At 53.5% G+C, this 19,650-nt stretch overlaps 1 protein-coding gene across 6 annotated transcripts in view; it reads right to left on the minus strand.

Moving 5' to 3' along the window:
* Positions 1 to 2,757: 2,757 nt before the first annotated feature.
* The window catches only part of BRD4 (bromodomain containing 4), an 80,084-nt gene continuing 63,191 nt past the window's right edge, over positions 2,758 to 19,650 (minus strand). For 5 of the 6 annotated variants that reach the window (XM_036032463.1, XM_036032464.1, XM_036032465.1 and 2 more), the window contains 9 exons: positions 18,920 to 19,030; positions 10,012 to 10,064; positions 9,509 to 9,878; positions 8,321 to 8,905; positions 5,438 to 5,818; positions 5,194 to 5,324; positions 4,882 to 5,087; positions 4,558 to 4,804; positions 2,758 to 4,284 (listed from right to left, as the gene is read on the minus strand). In XM_036032463.1, coding sequence (XP_035888356.1) covers positions 4,216 to 4,284; positions 4,558 to 4,804; positions 4,882 to 5,087; positions 5,194 to 5,324; positions 5,438 to 5,818; positions 8,321 to 8,905; positions 9,509 to 9,878; positions 10,012 to 10,064; positions 18,920 to 19,030 — 2,153 coding nt within the window. In that variant the 3' untranslated portion in view covers positions 2,758 to 4,215. The remainder of the gene's footprint in view (positions 4,285 to 4,557; positions 4,805 to 4,881; positions 5,088 to 5,193; positions 5,325 to 5,437; positions 5,819 to 8,320; positions 8,906 to 9,508; positions 9,879 to 10,011; positions 10,065 to 18,919; positions 19,031 to 19,650) is intronic. The other variant, XM_028519619.2, reaches the window with a different exon arrangement.

Below are 19,650 nucleotides of genomic sequence, written 5' to 3' on the forward strand. Positions count from 1 at the left end.
CGTAGGGGTCGGTCCAACCTGGCCAAGAAGCATTGTATGGCTTGGGGGCGTGGCCTATGATAGTGGACGGGGTTGCGGGGCGGGGCGGGGCGGGAGAAGGCGGAGCCCAGAGGAGACAGAGTCTAACTTGAGTGGAGAAGGCTTGAGTGAGGGCTGGGCCAATGAGGCGAGGGGGTGGTGCCAGGCCCTAATATGGCGGGTCAGGCGGGCCGGAAGTGGGAGGATGGGGCAGGCTGGGTTACAATTGAGGTAAGAAAATTGCCGTGGCCCTAAGAGGCTTCGGTAGCCCCGGCTGTGACCTCCCAGGAGCTCCTGGTTCTGGAGCGTGCAACCATCCCCTCAGCTTGGCTCCAAGAGACTTAACAGTGCCTTCACCCAGCCCTGGTTCCAAGAGCTAGCCTGTAGCCTCGATCCCGCGCTACACTCTTATTAGCCCAGCGGGCCCACCAGCCCGCCCCTGCGCGGCTGTGATTGGACTGCGGCAATCACTTTGATATGCAAGCAACGAGTCCCGTCGTAGAGTGAATCCGCAGGTGTTGAGATTCGGATTCCACCACCGATGACAGCCTTTGGTGACGGATGCTCTGACTCTTCGCAGAACCGGACCAATTGAGTCACTGAGACTGTGGCCGAAAGAGGAAGCGGGGGCAGGCCGGTTAAGAGGCTTCTTCCTCTTTGTTTTGTAACCTTCCCCCAGGATCCTGAATATTTCAGGATCATTCAAGACTTGTAACAACCCTATTACGTGTAGGTGCTATTATCACATCACTCCATTATGAACCATGAACCTGTAATTCGAGGATTAAGTCACTTGCCTAAAGCCATACAGCTGGCTAAACAGCAAAGATTTTGAAAAAAAAAAAAAAAGCAATATTGGACTCCACCTCTCCTGCCTAGTGGCAGCCTTTGGAACGCTTTTAGCTTTCCACTGGTATCCTGGGTATCTAAATGTGCTTATGTGCTTATTTCTCGATTAGCAATTTGGGATATTATCCAATGACTTGGTCATGTCACCACCACTAGACAAGCTGTTTCCATCTGTAGTTTTCTCATTGGATCATCCACTTGAAACACTTTTTTTTTGTCATCTCCCACCTCCCTTTCCACTGTTAACCTTACCTTTGTACTGTCAACACGAAACATTATACTGTTCCAGGGCCATAATTAAGTCTGTGGGTTGGTACTTAAAGGGGAATAGTGGTTTATATGGTTTGGCCTGAGTAAACAATGCACTCAGTCAAGTGGCCATCTATGATTACACTGCCTGTATTGTATGTTTGTTCTCCCTGCACTGCCTTTTTCTTGCACGATTAGCCTGTGCCATAGCTTTAATTTCTTTTGACACTTTCCATAAAATCAATTCTCTGAACACTTGACAATCCTGGTATCCCTCCGAATTTTCTAATCTGGTGCACAGTGGTGGTGTCTGGGTACACCCTTTCTTCCTATGCTACACAACAGTGACTTACATCCCCACCCTCAACCCCCGGCTCTACCCTCCAACAAAAAGTAGTCACGGGACAGTAATTTTATATTCAGTACAAATGTTTATTTTTGCAATGAGAACTGCACAAAAAAAAAAACCTTTAGTATATAAGTGAAAAGTCTACGAATTCCCTTCTACAAATGTCTAAAGTGTTTAATACAAGTCTCAGATTCACTGACATAATTATTGGCCAAGCGATCCGTGCATACAGTACAGTGGGGGCTTGTACACACCTCTCACTCTTGTATAGGACGAAGATTTCTAGTACTGTGGGAGGAATTGGGAAATGGCCAGAGAAATTAAATAGATCCAAGTTCTAATTACAACCCAGTTAGAGAAACACCTATGAGGGAGGTGTGGAGAGGGCCATGGCAGAGTTCACTCTAGGAGGAAGATGAAGACAAAACATTTCTCCAGCTAAATAGTCGGACCTGGCCTGGGCAAGTTTTGGAACAAAACATGGAACAAAAACAAGGGTGTGGGATGAGATGGAAGAAACCTCAAAGAACCAAAATGTAAGTCACACTTGGTCGAGCACAGTGGTTTGAGAAGTGCCTGGAGGGTGGGAGCAGGGGCTCCAAGGGTGGTGGAGGTGGTAGTGGTTGGGCTCTGGCTGGATGCCCAAACTGCACCCTCACTTGGGTGTGGGAGATCCCAAACACAACACACTGTGTCTTTCTAGTTAAAATAGGGGGTTATGGGTTAAACAGTGCTAGAAATGTTTGAATTAGTTTGTGTCTCTGCATATATATAAATGATAAACTTTCATCTTACATCTTAGGGGCTGCTCCTGTGGACTGAGCTTGCCTTTTGGGCACACAGGCAGGGTGGCCACCTGGTGGACTCTCTCTGGCAGGAATGTGTGCGTGCACATCTGTGTGCGTGTGAGGGAGGACCCTAGTTGGGAGGATGTACACTTATCTAAGAATATCTGGTTAACCCTGAGCTTAAATGAAAGGAGTTAGGTAGAGGCAGGCAAGGTCGGAGAGTGGTCCAAGTCCCCTTGGTGAGTGGGGGACAAGGATGGAGGGTGAAGGAGAAGAATACTGTTTGGAATCTGGCCAGGTTCTGCTGGAGCATGTCACCTGCCCAGGGGGTAAAATTGGGTACCTGGGCTCCCATTCAGCTTGGGATGGCAGGGACAGACCACAGGAGATGGGCCAGGTGGCCCCTTGCAGGAGTTCTTATACAGACATGGTCTGAGGTCCAGAGACTCCTGGGCCTAGCCTAGACAACAGGTAGTTCAAAGAAATGTCAGGGAGACGTCAGCATTAAAAAAGAGAGATGTGTTTATTCCATGATCAGTACAGACCAAATGCATATTCACCATATGAAAGTCAAACCAGTCACTGACTCGAGTTTGGCCAACACTGAGGCACCAGCGTTGTGGTGGAGAGTGGGTTCTCATGGCACGCGTAACCTCACCAAGGGCTCCAATTATAAAATAAAATAAAATTTTTAAAAAAAGTGGGGGAAGTGGCAGCTGACTGGGTGGGCAGGCACTAGGCTGGGACCCCCTGCCTCAGTCTGTGGCCCTGGACCCGCCTTGTACCCTGGCCCACCCTTTCCTTTTCTGGTAAAAAACTCGAACAGATTTGACGTTAAAAAACAAGCCAACAAATGGGGTTGGGAAGGGAAAAGAAAACACAGCTTTCTGGTTTAACAATTAAAAACAGACTAATAAAGTTTGGAACTGAGTAAAATATAGTTTTTTTGTGTTTTGTTTTTGTGTGGGGGGTGGTTTTTGAGTTTTTTACACCATGATGGTGGGGTCACCAACAAACTTCAAACAAAGATATGCCAACTATGTTTCACTATATAGTACAGCCACGGTCACACACTACCCACAGCGCGGTAGCAGCTGCTGCCCAGTGAGGAGAGAATCACACCCTTTAGTAGTAAGCAGTGCCATTATGTTTGGAGGAGAAGAGAGAAATAAAAATAAAATAGAATCCAACAAAAAAAAAATATATATATATAGAAAAAAAAAAAAAAAAAAACCAGAAACACAGGGGGGAAGGAACTGACTTTGGTTGGTGGCCTCACTCACCAGGCGAGGCCAGGCCACACGCGTGACAGTCACCTCGCTCTGGATTGCCATGGACACACGCACACCTCCACGGCACTATTCCCTTTTGCACAAGCGAACACTTACAGAGAGCGGCTCTCGATTAAAGGCTTGTGGGGGGAGGGGAGGGATGGGATCTGTTCAAGGCAAAGTCAGTGCCAGCAAGGGGGTGGGCCGGTGCCCTCTTCCGCCTCCAGCTTGCTTAGGCCTGCCTGGTCTCCTGGAGGCAGGCAGCTGAGGCTGGGGTGTGGGGAAGGACTCCCGGCAGGCAGGACGTCACGAACGTCACGTTCTTGGGGACAGAAAACCAGTCACGGTGGCGGCAGCGACGATGTCCTGTGTATACTGTGTAGACATTTGGCGGAGAGTAGGGCCTCTGCCCACACGCGGGGACGTGGACTTGGATCTGGCCGGCACTGGCTCATGGTGAGACGTGCTCTGAGCTGATGTCCTGTGAATGTGGCAGGACGTCCGGCTGGCTATAAGGCAGACAGGCTCTGCAGTCCTCAGCTGCCCGTCAGGCCCACCCCGGCATAGCATGCACAAGGGCCAGGCCCGGAGACAGGCCCTGGCCGCTGCTACCGCCCCTGCTGCTGCCCCTAACACTATGGAGAGTCAACTTTTTGCAAGAAAATCAAAGTCAGAAGTCACCTAGGTGCTCTCAGAAAAGATTTTCTTCAAATATTGACAATAGGTCACTCTGGAAATTCATGTCAATGGTAGCTGCCATCTGGAGGGAAGAGGAGGGAGGGAGTTAGGAGTGAGAGATGTGCCCTTCGCACTCCTCGGCATCAACGCTCCCTCAGAACCCACCCTCTGGAACCTCAGGGCCCAGAGGACAACAGGTATGGACAAGTAGGTACCCTGCTCCCAGTACTCAGCTGATGGTCTATCCACCTGGTGGTCTCCCCAACTGCCCCCACTTCTCAGAGTGACACCTCTGCCCCTTGCTGGGCCCAGGGTCTCCATTCCCAGCTCCTCCAGGGCTGGACCCCTGTCTTACCGCTTCCCGGCGCCTTCGCTCCTGCTCCCGCTTTCGGGCCAGCTCCCGCTGCTGGTCCAGCATGGACTGGGGCTGGGAGCTCTGGGCTTGGGGGGCGGCGGCAGCTGCGGCCACTGCAGCTGCCTGTTGCTGCTGCTGCTGTTGCTGCTGCTGCTCCTGCCTCTGCTGCTGCTGCTGTTCCTGACGCCGGCGTGCCTCCTCATGGACTCGCCGGGCCTGTTCCAGTGCATCCTCATCCTCTCGGCTCCTAAGGAGAACAGGGCTTCGGGTCAGCTTAGGGCCCAGGGCACCCCAGGAGCTCTGGCCCCCAGAGCCAGTGCCCACCTCATGCGCTCCTGCCGAAGTCGCTCCTTCTCCTTCTCTGCATGCTCGGCCTGAGCCTTCAGGGCCTTCTCGCGTTCCTCTTTCTCCCGGGCGGCACGGCGGAACTGCTCAAAGCTGTCGCTCGATGACTTGGCTGTGGAGGATGGGGTGGTAGGGTGCTTCTGCACCAGGCTAGCCCAGGAGCCCATGTTCTTGATTTTGAGGTCCTGTGAGGCAAGAGACCACTTGGTGGGCGAGGGGCCCTACTGCCATGTGGACACCTTCCTGGGATTGGGGTGAGCATAAGGTATACCGTGGGCTCATGAAGCCTACCTTTTTAGGTGCAACTGGTGTCTTCGGCTCCTGTTTCTGTTTGTCCTTTTCAGAAGCCCCTGGTGGGGGCGCATTCTGCTCAGGGGGCCGAATCACAGGCCTCCCGACATCCACAGGCTTCATCTCGGGCCCTGAAACACAAATAGCCTGTGGGCCTGGATCCCCGACCTGAGCAAGCACAGTGGGCTGGCTGGCCCATAGAAGCTCACGTTCAGCCCTGGCTGGGAGTGGACAGGACACTCACGCTGGGGCAGGTGGACGGGGGCCTTGATGCTCTCCGGGTGCTTGGGGGGCTCCGGCCGCAGCGAGGGGCTGAAGGGCTCGCTGCGGATGATGGGTGAGTGGATCTTCTCCTCCTTCACCACCACCAGGGGCTGGGGCTGGGACTGGACCACGGAGGCCGCGCGCAGCTCCTGGGACGGCACAGGCACGGCGGCCGGTGAGGCGGGCAGGCAGCCTTGGCCTTGGCCCGTGCCTGGCCCTGAGGGCCGAGGCCCAGCCCTGCTCTTTACCTGCTTCTTCGGCTGGACGCTTTGCTGGGGTGGTGATTGATGGGTCAGGCTCTGGAACTGTTGCATCTGGGGGGAATGTATCATAAGCGGGGAGGGAGCTTCACGGAGGTGACCTAAGAGAGGGGACAAGGAGCATGTCAGACATACTGGTGTGGAGGTCACTAGCCCTGGGCCCAGCCTGGCTCCCCAACCCAAGGGGAGCCCCACCACGAGAGCCTTGCCACACGGGGCCTGTGGACCCATTCAGTCTGGCCTAGAGCTCAGTGTGGAGCAGGGCTTTGTGGAATCATGTGTTCAGTCCTGGGGTTTGAAATCTGTGACAGAATCATCAAGAAGTTTTGAGATGTGCAGAACTTGATACATTTGGTCCCAGGTAGGGTCTAAGCCTCAGTGCTTTTTAAAAGCTCACCAAATAGTTCCATGGCAATGCCTAGATTAAATGCAAGGAACACCAATAACTTCACAGAGCCGGTAGCCTAGCTCCTAGCTGTCCCTGTGTGGCCCCGTCTGCCCACCTAGACAGGTGCTTCGGGCCTAAGGCTAGCCTTGAACTGGCTGGCACCACAGCAGGGTTAGGAGAAAGGTTCTGGGCTTGTGGTTTTCACAGGAAATGGGTCAGCCCACCTGTCTTTAACCAGTGAGTGAGAGGACTCAGGCAGCCACAGGGTACAAGCACAGGGCACAGGGCAGGAGCCAGGAAAGGCCCCACTCGGAAAAGTGTGGCCAGGCAGGAAAGACTGACACCTCAGCTTCATTGGTGAGAAAATAGCCCTAGGTCACAGCAGATCAGCCCCTCAGGACTGGGTAGCTAGAAAAGACACCAAGTTCTGCCCTCTACTCTTCCATCTACCCTAGCAAGGGGACATCCTCCTGTTTGACCCTGTGATACATCTTGGCCAGCTCTACCATGGGACAAGCCACACTGCCCACAAAAGAAAGTCAGCTCTGTGCTCCTAGTCCTGCCTCATGCCTTATATTGAACCATCTAACCTAAGTTCTATGTGCGGGGCCTGCCAATGACCTGCCTCTGTCTGCCAGCAGACACCTTTGGGCACTTCATGGACCTCTGGACAGAGATGCTCATTTTAGTGGGCCTGGAGCTGACCACAACTGATTCCCCTGCTCTCTCTCTGGAGCCAGAAAAGCTGTTTAGAGATGACATGGTGGCAAGGACCAGCCTGTCCCTGTGCCTTGGCCCTCCAGCCCTATGTGGCTGGTTCTGCCGGTCTAGGTGCTGGTGGCTCTGTACCAACCCTGCCAGCCATCCACCTGTAGGCACAAGACTGTGACAGTCTCCTGCCTGGGTGGCTCCCTTGGGAGCATCTGCTGAGGTTGCCTGGAGTGATGGCAGGCTCTGAGGCTTATGATCTGTAGAAATTGCTTGCCTGCCGGTAGCTTCCTCCTCCAGCAGTTAGAGGGGAAACGCAATGGCAAATGCCTAAGAGCTGGCCCAATGCCCAGGGATTCCTGCTGAGCTCCTTGGGACTCCAGAGACTTGGCCTTTGACCCAAAGCCCTACTTGGGCCCCAATCTACATGGTTCCCCGTGACAATCCCTAGCCAAGGGAGCTCAAGGGGAGCTGGACCCAAGCGACCGGAAAGGATCAACACCTCACCTCCACTGCTGGCTCTTCTGAAGGTATCTCATCTATCACTGCCCACCAGAAGAAGCCTAACCTTGCTTAAGGAGGGAAACAGGCACAGTTGCATGGCTGCCAGGACTGGCACCAGACTTTCCCAGGGAGGAGAGCCAGCTGTTCTTGACACCTAACAGCTTTTGCTGGGTTTAGAAGCCTGTGCAGCCTTGTTGTTCAGTTTGTGAGAGCACCACTGCAACCCCAAGCCGGGCTGTCAGTCCACACTGATAAGTCCAGGGACTTCAACTCTGAGCCCTGAACGTCACTACATCATGAGAAACCGAAGCCACATTTCCACACCAGGCCAGCCAGAATGTTTTGTTTATAGACACTTAGATTAACAATTGCCCAAAAAATACAAAAAGGGCATGGCCTGACCAATGCTGTGGAAGGAAAGGCAGCCTGGACCAAGCAGCAGGAGATGGAAATGGTTCTGGGAGAAGGTGGGAGGCACATCACCTCTGAGCTTAGCCCAATTCTCTTCGACATGGTCCTTCCTGGCTCCACCAGATGGGTCTCATGACACCAAGCGCACAGTACCTGTTCCTACAAGTTCTCAAACAACCCTTATTGCCCAGACCTGCCCCTGGCTCTTCCTGGAACCCAATCCCCACCTTGTTTGTTAAACTAGCTCCTGCTCATCTTCTGGCCACCTCCTCCAGGAAGCCTACTTCAACCCCTAGAGATGGACCAGGTGCCTCCCCAGGTTCCTGGCTTCCCCATCTAGTAGGAATCAAAACGTACTTATAACACTTTTGACTGAGTTCCAAAAGAAGGGCCAGTGAGGGGCCTTATTTTTGGTCATCCTGGCTCACAACCAAAATACTCCCAATTAAGATGCTGTAAGCAGCACCTGCATCCCATCAGCCACCCCATCCGACCTCACTCTGAAGCATGAGCTGACCTGATTGGCTGCTCAAGGACAAACACTGGACCCAGGACCAGCCTCCCCAGAACCCCAGAGTGGAGAGCCACTTACTGGTTGAATAGGGGTCCGACTTGTGGTGCCTGGGTGAAGGGTGATGCTGGATGACTTGCTGAGGCTTGGCGGGCTGTGGTGGGGGTGGCTGCTGGCTGGGAGGCGGGTGGGGGGTCTGTGGGCCTGGGGGTGGTGGGGGCTGCTGAATGTGGGTAGGGAATTGCATGGGTTGCATGTGCACAGGCCGGGGGGGCGGCTGGTGCTGGGGCTGGGTCTGTGTCTGAGGGGGTGGTGGAGGTGGTGGTGGTTGCTGTAGCTGCTGCTGCACAGAGGGGTGAGGAGGGGGTGGCAAAGGAGGTGGGGGCTGGGACTGCACCTTCACAGAAGGGAGTAGAGGTGTGGGGGGCTGCACCTTCTGTAGCTGCTGCAGGTAGAGCTGCATCTGCATGGAGGTGAGGGGTGGGTTAGGCGGCTCCTCCTCCTCCTGCAGCAGCACTTGGGGTGGCTGGGCCATGGGGGGCTGAGGGAGCAGGGGCGGCTGGGGCAGAGCAGGTGACACAGCAGGGGGGCGGGTAGGCTTGGGGGGCAGGGCAGCGGCTCGGTTGCTGGGCCTCGATGGCTGCTGGGGCAGCGCATTGTGCAAAGCTAGAAAGACACAACAGTGTGGCAGTGAGGCTCCTACAGTCCCCAGCCCGACCTTTCTACTCCACCCTGGCTTCCTATCCAACTAGCACTCTCCCCACCCTCCTCAACGCCTTACCAACTCCAGAATAGACTGTTGCCAAGAAGGTCCATGTGATCGGACAGACCCTCATCAGCACTGTCCTGCTGGGTGCCCTGCGCCTCCTACTTCCTTCCCTTCCTCCCACTGTTGCGTCTTCACATTTGCCTTTTAAGTTTTAGAGAAGGCCATGTCCTGAACACCTCCACCTGACCTTCCTATCTGGGAGGTGTGTGTCCCCCAATCTGACTGGGAGATGCAGAGGGGTCACATCTTTTCTCATCTGACAATGCTTGGTCCAGCACAACTATATTATCTCCTGTAGCAAAGCACTAACCCTTTGCAAAGGCTACCCTGGGGTGTCTGTGTAATTCCCACAACGGCCCTAGGAAGCTGCTGACATCCCCTCCGAGATAACTGAAGTTCAGATGGGCTCCAAAGTTTGCCAAGAGTGGCCAGTCAGACAGCAGTGACAACAGGGTAGGAAGGGGCTTCCCTGAATCTGGTTGAGTATGGCCACAGCTCACCTGGAGGAGAGACCACTGAGTGCTGGTTGAGATGAGGCGGAGTGCTGTGCTCAGGTGGCTGGGGGAGGTGAGGGGGCAGCTCAGGCTGCGGCAGGTGCAGGATGGGTTGGGTGAAGTGGCCGATGGGGTCGAAGACACTGCCTGGGAGCTGGGGCTCCAGGACAGGCACCTGGGCAGCGATGAAAGGCGGGGGCGAGGACTTCATCGTGGGGGCAGCCTGCTGCGGCATGGAGGGTGGGGGTGGTGGAGGCAGCTGCTGCTGCTGCTGCTGCTGCGGTGGGGGTGGCGGGGGCTGCTGGGGAGGTGGTGGAGGCTGCTGGGGCCCAGGGCCCGGGGCCTGCTGCAGCTGCTGGTGGTGGTGGTGATGGTGCTGCAGACAGACAGACACACACATAGGCTGATGTCAGGCAGGCAGAAACCCTCAGGCCAGCTCCAGGGTGTCCCCAGGGCCCACAAAGGTAGGTGGCCACCACTCCTGGGGGGAGATCCCCGAGATCACATACCTTCTTCTGCTCTCTCCCGGGGTGCCCCTTCTTTTTTGACTTTGGAGCCATCTCTGCAGAGGAAAAGAGAAGCTAGTGAGGCCTGGGCAAGAAGACTGAGCTGCACTGGATGCAGAACCAGGAAAAATCAGGTGAGTTCAGGGCTGGTGACAGCCAGACATGGTAGCTGGATTCTGTCTGGTATGAGAGTCTATCACGGGAGAGAGACAATGTGGAGCATCACATACCCATTTGCCTGTCATTTTTCGTAGCTGGGACTATATCTGAAAAGCATCCTTGCCCAGCTCCTCACCCCCAGTGCTTAAAGGATTAGATACCTGGGGTACCAGAGGGCTGAGCTATGGAGACCTCCTTGCCCAACGTCACCCCTACTTTCCGGTAATAGGTCACTAAGGCAAGCTGAGTGTCTGCACCCCAACCTTCTCTGTCTTGGAACAACTGTGGCATTTGAAATGATATCCAATAGCATTGCCCTCCGAGGTGCACTCCTTCCTATTACTCCAGGGGGAGCAAATATACTGAGCAGTGGTGAGAAAGACAGTGGCATGGGCTTGGGCCAAGGTCTGGCCACAGAGCCATGGGACAGGTGAGAAGAGTGCTGACACGTGGAAAGGTCAGTGTGAGTACTTTGAGGGAGAGCAAGAGGCAGGCCAAGCAGCAAGTCTCCCCAGGACTACCAAGAGCAAACCGGGAGATGCTCAATGCCATTGCCAGCCTCTCCTTCCTCTCAGGAGAGTGGCCTTGAATGAAGTTCAGTATTGGGACACAGTGGACGTGCTGCAGGAGCAAACAGTACATGCCCTGGCTCCTCAGAGGCTGACAGCTTGTTGCCACCTCTGTGTGGACACATCTGTGAGGAGTGCGCAAGAGCCACTTTTATCATCACTCCAAGGAACGAGCCAGCAGGATGCCCCTCGCCAAACTCCACTGGTATGCAAACCTGAGAGGGAAAGAGGCCCAGCTGGTGCTCACAGGCTAGGAAATGATGAAGTTGCCAACCTTCAGGAGGGAAGTGGAACCCACAGTGCCTTTTGGACTCTTGTCACCTTTGCCTGGCATTTCCTGAGCTCCTTTGCCAGGGTGCTGGCTCTTGCTGCTGGGATGAGAAGACAGGATTTGCCCACAGCAGGGCTACCCCTGCTCATAGCTGCTTCATGAAGGGCCACGCTAAGGTTTTGTCAGATGCATGGCATAGCTTCAGGGTGCCACGTGCCACCCAAAGGGATATAGGACCTGGTGCCTTGCAAGAGCTTACCACTCCATGCAAGAGACAAAACAGCAACAGAGACCTCTGCAGCTACACAGTTGTCCTCCTACAAATGGCAGCAACTGGGAAACATGGGATTTGAGAATTGTAGGCCCAGCAATACTAGAAATTCCAGGATACAGGGCTCAGGACTCTGGGTCACAGTAGGAAACCTGGGGAGAGGGACACTATTGTGGGTGAGATACAAAAGAGAACAGTTTAGGGGGCTTGGAGGATCAAGGCCACATGGCCTGGCAGCTCCATGGAGGGGGGTGAGGGGAAGCATTGTACTGAAGATGCTGGGGGCCCAAAACCAAAGGGACCCTGCATGTGCTGGGGGAAAGCTCAGTGCTGAGAGGCCACCGAGGAAACACAAGAGGCATGGGTATTCCAGCCAGGATCCTCTCCTAGCCATCAATTCCATTAACAGAAATGGCAGGCCCAGGGAGGCTGTGGGCAGCTGCTCATCCACTGGGCATGCTTTTGGGTGGGTCTGTGGAGAGGGGCCAGGGGGTAAATTCTGACCAGAAGACACTGTCATGGAGAGAGAATGGATTGGGCAGGTTCAGGGCAGCCTGTCATCTTGTGGACTTGAGGAAGCACTAGTTTTCCCCACCATATGGAGGAACAGTGGCTCTAAGTCCTCATTAACTCCCCTTAGGTTCTGAGCTGAGGTGCCCACAGGAGAACTTGTGAGGACAAAGTGCAATGGGGCACTGGGGGTTCCAGGGAACAAATCTCAGCTGCCTTGGAAAGGTCACTGGGAGTACCCCAGGGCTCTGTGGCAGTGCCGGCGCAAAGGATACCCCCAGGATCAGAGGAGTAGAAGGACCAAAGGTGCTGGAGCCTGTTTGGGAGAATATATCTGGCTCATGCGGCCCAAGTCTCATGTTGGAGTGACTGGAAGGAAGACAAGACAGAAGTGCACGGCTTCAGAACACACCAGCCCCAAGACACCCCCACACAAAACTCTCTAAAAAGGGTTCCATGAAGATGGCCTCAAAGACTGTGCGATCTTTATTCCATGAAAATCTTGAACTCAACACAAATGTCATCTTTACATAGGATGATAATTGTACAAAGAATTAAAAAGTTTTTGTAAAATCTGATTAAAATACTGATTCCTCCTCCCACACCGCCCCCCTCCCCCGCCAAAATCAAGGGACGGAGACAGGATGGAGGGTAAGGGCAGGAAACAGGTGTGGAGCCCCTAAACTGAACTAGGGAGTCTTAGTGCCAGTAGACAACTGGGCCTCCTATCCCTCAGCACCTCCTCAGGCCCCGAAACCTTCTGGTGAGTTGAGGCCCAGCCGGCACCTTCTCCTTTCCAAGCACAGGGATCTGTAATAAGGAGTGGGCACTGAGCACATGTGATAGGCTCGAGTCTAAAGACCAAATTCTCTGCCAAGTGGAAAACTCACAGGCAAGGAGGACAGGATCCCTAAACAGTGAGGGTGCAAAAATCCTGTAGTCTGTGGCTATAGCCTATGTATAAGTGTGTGTGAAGGGGTCAGGCAGTACACAGGCCGACACCATGGGAATCCAAGCTGCCATTTGTTCCAAGTAGGCAGAATATTCCCAGAAAGACAATGCTAGCTACTTTGCAACTGTCCTTTGGGAATCTCTGGGCATGAAGCCCCCTGGCTTCAGCTAGGCCGAGCTGTACTGGCAATGCATCAGGCATAGGCCAAAGGGCACCTCAAAATAGTCTGTTTGGCAAATGGAGCTTGAGTAGAAGCCAACTGGTCAGAGGACCAGAGAGCAGCCTGGGACTGAGCATCACAGCAGGATCCTAGAGGCTGGGGTGTAGTGGTATGGGGCTGGAGCTAGAACCCAAGGCCAGTCTGAGGCAGTTACAGCTGCTTGGGCCTGCTGATGATGAACTGCACCTCCTCAAGCCTGCTTCCAGTCCCAGAAGGCTGGCTCCAAGATGCCAGCAGGTGGCCAAGCCTTGTAGTATGTACAAACTACACTTAAAGGGGGGTGGGGGGAGGCAAACAGTCTCCCGTAAAGGCAGATATTGCTTCTCAGAGGACTATTCACATCAGGCAGTTTTCTGCTGAGATGCTGGATTTGTGACCAAAAAAGGGCTGATATTTATTTTTAGAGCAAAAAAGCTTCTCGGAGGGCTTGTATGATGCAGCCACCCTGGCCTGTACAAGTACCAGCAGCTGCCATTATTCCAGGGGACTAAAAACGAGAAGGGTCCCTGCACTGGCCACATCCCTCACAGATGTGCAGAGAGCTGGCCCCAAGGGCCCTGAAGCCCTCATTGCTGACCGGTCCAGTGCTCTAGATTTTGAGAGCCCTTTCTCACCCATTAGCCCAGACTCTGACCCCCTAGGAGCAGGGACGATGGGCTCCAGGGACCAGGTCAGCTGGCTACACAGCTGATCTTCCCCAAATGCCCTCACCAGTGGCTGGTCCTACTGCAGCATGTTTCCACCCACCTGGGAGGGACAGAGGGACAGAGGCAGCCCAGGAGGTCCTTTCCCTATGCGACTTTAGCAGAAGAGGAAAAATGCCCAACAGGCAACAATGGGAACATCTAAAATGGAAGGACTCTAGGGGGCTGAGTCGGCTGTGGCTGGTGATAGCCTCTGGCTAATGAAGTCACATGAGCCACTAGACAGTAGGCGTGCTAAAGGACAGCCCCCATTCCTCACTTGGCAAAGCTGTAAATGTGTGTTCTTCCTTTGGCTGAATGAGATCTCCCCTGGGCTAAATGTCACTGCCAGGTCCAGGAGGGAAGTGGTTAGGATACGGAGTCCCAGAAAAAGATGAAGGGAGAGAGAGAAAACATACTTTTGATGGGGGCTTGCACACAGAGCAGCACCCACACCCATACGTGTGTAGGGAGATTGTCATCACTCTCTGGGTGCCCAGAGGAACCCAGACGACCAGGGAGGCTGGGTGGGACAGCCAGGCAGTCTGTACACAGGAGGCCCGGGAGGCCAGCCAGGCAAGGCAGCTTTCCCGGAGGCGGGACTAGGCGTGTGCTGCTCTGATGGACATGACTAATGCACCCCGGGGACAGGCCCAGGCTCTGAGGAATTCCATAACTTGATGGAGTCCTGTCCCTTTCACAGAAGAAAATGGACTTAAGCTAGAGCTTGCTGGGAAGGAATCTGGAACTGAAGACCGTTTTATTAAGAGTCCGTGTCCAATGATTAGGCAGGACCTACATAGAGGGAGAGAGAAACCAGTGTGAGAGAAATGGTGTGGAATGTACCGTTCCAAGTCACAAGAACAGAAGAACTGCAGACCTAACCAGCCTCCTGTGCTCTGTTCGCTGACAAGGCACCACAGAACAGCGTTGGAGCCCAGAAGCCCTGCCTCGGCCTGGCCAGCTGAGAGCAGAAACAAACCCTCCTTTCCCTTAGAAGAGCCATGGATGTCTCCAAAACCACCTAAGTGTGTTCATGCTTCTAGACAGAATTGCTTCCAGTAATGTGTACCCCATGTTCACGATAGCATCTCCTTTACCAGTCTCTGAATATGAGATGCCTCTCTGCTTGTCTTCCTCACCTGTCCTACCAGCCTGATGCCATGCCACCAGGCCCCACTGACTCTGAGCTTATCCCCCTGGGTCTGCTCTGCTGCACCCTGCATCTCAGGAAGGTGATTCAGTCCTCCCTTAGGATTTGGGTGGAGGAAAAAAAAGGGGCTCTCAGGTAAGTCTGTAGGACTTACAGCTAACACCTCATTTCTGCATTCCTACAAACCCCAAGTAACAAAAAAGAAATTATAAAAAGAGAAATCAGTTACAGACACTATTAAGGGGAGATAAATAAAACAGGCTGAGGAGGAAAGTTGTCCTTTCTTTTTCCTGGGCATGGAATTCAGCTCCCCTTGACCAGGGAGAGGCATGGGGTCATTCCCACCCACACAGCAGCAGATGCCTCTGCTGAAGTCACGGATACACTGACACCGACTGCATTCCCATGGTCCCTCAGGGCACGCATGGGAAAAACCCGCCCACTGGCCAGCCTCTCAGTCAGGGCACATTCCACAAGGCTAGTCCCGCCCAGAATCCCACCAACTGCATGTGGGTATATGAGGGGTCAGTCGGCCGTGTGAGCAGATGGGTTACAGCCCCGCCCTCCAGGCCTCTGCCTATTCTCCCACCCCCACCAGGGGCCTCTTCCTGTCCCTGAGAGCAAAGTGGAACACCTCTGGATTGGGCAGCATTAGGCTTCAAGAACAGATTGGAACCAAGTCCCTCAGAGACTCCGTGGGTCAGAAGCTGAGGCTGGTTGTCTGGGAAGAATGCCCCATGGCCTCCGCCTGCACTTTCCAGCTCAAATCTTTCCAAAACATGAAGCATTCCTTTCCTCTCTGGAGCTATTAAAATATACCCACATGTTCCAATCCTGGGAAAAGGAAACAAGGAGACTAAAATAGCCGGAGTGTGCTGCAACTAGAGGACTAGGCCAAGTCCAAGAGAACCATTTCAAATGTCCCTGAACCCAGGTCCCGGCCCAGGTAGCCAGGGACAGGTGGTTGCTCCTAAGAGGGACACTACCCAGAAAGAGCCAGGCATCAGCAATGTGATGGAGAAGAATCCTAGGACATCCCTGGCCCCATGAGCCAGGTAAACATGATCCCAGCACTGGTGACAGGGAGGCCACAGCTCTGCCCACAGCCCACCTGAACAGCTGTAGAAAGGAGGAATCAGGGCACTTTTAGCTTGATCAGCTAAGGTCTACAGATGCTTTAGGGGCAGTGGGATGTTGGCTCCCTTGTACCCACCCTGTCCTCCCAACACTAAACCCTCAAGCAGATCAAAATTTTAGCCAGAATTTTTTTTTTTAATAAAAGACTACAACCCAAGTAGAGCTGGTTTCAGAGAATGTGGTGGAACAGGCCAATAGCACTGCATGCTGCTAAGCAGGGGAACACATGGTGGCCTAGGACTGGGCTGGGAAAGCAGTATCTGCCCTCTACCTCCTATCCTGTGAGCCTGCTGCTTCCCTAAACTGCAACATGACCCTGAGGACTAGCCCCGTGCTTTAGTCGTCATCGGAATCCTTGTCTGTGAACAGTGGCCAGAAGGGGTCCACACTAACAACCCCCAACCCCAATTTAGTGCCTCTGTTCGGTTTCTTTTGGCGATTCTTGTCTTGTGGCTGCGTCGGCAGAACTGACCCTTACTTAATATGACTGACAAAAATAGGCCATTCAGGAATTTTGGCTCCAATCCAAATGGAAACAGAAGAACAAGGAGGGAAAAACAATTTAAGTTCCAAGAGACTAAGGAAAATACCTCTAATGCCCACCCCTCATCCTGACAGTGCCCCCCACCACCACCAAGGCAGAACCACCTGTAACTGGTTGCAGAAATTGGCTGCCTGGCTGCATGGACCCTGCAGCCAGGGAAGCTGCTGGAGGAGCCGCTGGGGAAGCGAATGCAGTTTCCTGTGAGGGCTGGGTGGCAATGGCTGCAGTCAGTGGTGCAGGGTCACAGGCTCCTACCTCAGAGTGTCTGAGGCACAGGGTGCAAACCCACAGGGTAGGTCCTTCCTGAGAGCAGCAGCCTCTGCTAGCCCAAGACAGAGCTTTCCAGTGCAAACTGATGGGAAAGAAAAAGCCAGGACCACAAAGACAAAAGGAAGTCTTACAAAACCCAAGGTGGGGAAGGCACATGGGGAGAAGAACAAGTTGAAGTCGGCCGAACTGCCAGAGCCTGGGGCCCGCAGGCCGGCAGCGCAGACACTGTAAATCTCACCCTCCTTCCCGCCAAGACAGCTGTTCCCAGGACTCTCAGATTACTTGTTGCACAATCTTTCCAATTCATTTAAAAGAGGAAAAAATGTGAAAAAATAAAGAAAAACATGTTGGCAGCAGCAGAGAGCTATTGGAAATGCTGTCACAGCCACCCAACAAAGTCAGAAGCAAGCAGAGCACTCAGGAACCCTGGAGCTGCCTTGCAGAGCTTGGGGGCCAGGGGCAAAGGGCACAGTCACAGTCCTCTAAAGTGCCACATCAGCAAAAGCAGTTCACCCTCAGCTAAGCTACCCTGTTTGAATGACCAGGTCCCATGCCATTTTCAGCCTTTACTGTTTTCTTTTGGCCATGAAGATTAGGAGAAAGGCTGTGAACCCCCTAGAAGGAGCAGCTCACTAGCAAATCCAGGGTGAAAGTAAACCCAAGGTGTGGCTGGCACCCAAAGTGAGAAGTCAGCTGCTATCAGGAATGCTAATTGGACCCAAGAATACAGCCATTCACCCTGCAGAGGGCAGACGCCTGGCAAGGCAGCCCTTCTGGGCAGGCATGGAGGCATGGCACCCCCTGCTGGCAGATGGATTAAAAAAAAAAAAAAAAAAGCTGTGAGGAAGGTGGGGGTGAAGATTAGAAAGGGGGAAAAAAAAACAGGTCAAGGCTAGTGACAGAGGCAGCCAGCAAACTGTATATACACTGGGAAATTTCATCTCATTTGGGCCCACTAAAAATGAGATAATTCAGCATTTATTTGGAGTCCTAGAGAAGCCCTCAGTGTCCCCCCCCACCCTCCATAGGTGAGCCCTCCACTCACTTGGGATGTCTGGTGCCCTTACTGCAATAGGAATGAGGAACAGTGACAAGGCTCAGAGCCCCATGGTCCCCAGAGGCAGGCTGAGTGCACACGAGAACCTGTGCATGGCACCTGGGAGCAGCATCACTCTTCCCAGCTGCTGTAAGTGATCCTCAACCTCACCAGGTCACATTATTTACATGAAATGGTCAAGCGGAGCTTATGATTCATTTAGTCAGAATAAAATACCAGAGACAGGACAGGTCCACAAAAGAACACGCTTTGTTGCCCAAACATATTCCCTACTATAGACATGCATACTGCTGCCTGCCTAGAGCAACATGCTTAGGCCCCCAGGACCAGCTCTCAGGCAGTCTACAGACCCGTCTGCTCAGCTGATTGAACTAGACCTCCCAGAGGCCACCCTGTGGAAACGGCTGGCTCCACCTTATAGCATGGTCTGATCGCCAGGCTGCTTCTCTAGCCTCTCTGGGCCAGTCTGAGCTTCTGCTCCGGAGTATCATCAGGAAATCACATAGCTGGAGGAAGGCCCTCTCTCCACCACTGTGCAGCTCCCGGCATTTCTATCCCACCCACCTCCCACTCTGAAGCTGTTGCTCATGTGGGGCACACGTGCAGGCCCCATGGAGCACAAAGACAAGGACTGTTACAAGGCACAGGACACGCATGTCCAAGTGTGACCAGAGTTAGGAGCTATGAACACAGCAGTGAGCATGCTCTGGGGAGGATGGCAGTGCCGTGAGCCTGGTGACAGAAGGGCCCACAGTAGGCTGCTCCATCCCTGCCAAAGTGTATCACCTGGGACAGCCATACTGTATGTGACTGTGATGCAGGGAGATGACAGACTGGGGATGGTTACACTAGGATCAGTGCCAACACCTGGGCCTCAGTACCCAATGTCTTCACCAGTACCCCCCACCCCAGCCATACAGTGTCAATACCCTCTTCTTAGCCCAGGCCATGAGGGAGAGAAACGGTGCTGGGCTACCACCACTCTAGTTAAAAGTGTTAAAACGGTGGTCAGATAGTTCTTATGACCATCATATCTGGTCTCTAGCAACTGGGACATAGGATAACTGGTTCGAATACATGCGGATGTGTAACAAGATGCTAAGTAGGACCCTAACCTGTTTCGGAGTCTTCACTGTCAGAAGAGCTGGACTCGCTGGTGCTCTCAGACTCTGAGGATGAGAAGCCCTTCATCTTGGAGGAGCCAGCAATCACATCCACTTTCTCGGCTGCAGTAAAGCAACATGAACTGTGTCAGGCAGGACCCAACCCGGGGGCTGCTCTAAACCCAGGCATACCTCTGGAGGAAAGGCCTGAAGGCAGTCTCTACCCTATGAACCAGAGAACTGCTCCTGGTGGTGTCTCAAATGCCAATTAGCCCCATGCTTCTCAGTGTTGTTAGCCTACTGCCTGCCAAAAACTCAGCTTATTAAGCTGCCATCTCCACCCCCCCAGCCAATCTCTCAGAATCCCTTCTACAAAGTTCATCAGGAATAAGAGACAGACAAGAGGGCTTTCCCTTTGAAGGGCTAGGGCTCACTCAGCAACTTTCCAGGCAGTGGGTAAAGAGGACCCAAAGACCCCTGGAGTCAGTCTGGACTGGGGTGAAGACTATGTACAATGTGCTGATAGGGATCCTAAGTGCTACTACTCTTAAGACAAAAGCTGAGGCAAGATGAGGCACTTATAACACAAAAGGGCTGCCTGGAAGACCCAGAGAGGGGCCCCACCGAGGTAAAGACTGGGAGGCAAGTGCAGAGCTGCCTTCAGGCCTCTCTCCCAGACTCAACCCTCAGAGGCACCAAAAAGGTTTGTGTGCGTGTGTGACTTTTTTTTTTGGTGGTAGGCG

The sequence above is a fragment of the Phyllostomus discolor genome, chromosome 8, assembly GCF_004126475.2.
Source record: "Phyllostomus discolor isolate MPI-MPIP mPhyDis1 chromosome 8, mPhyDis1.pri.v3, whole genome shotgun sequence".
NCBI lineage: Eukaryota > Metazoa > Chordata > Mammalia > Chiroptera > Phyllostomidae > Phyllostomus > Phyllostomus discolor.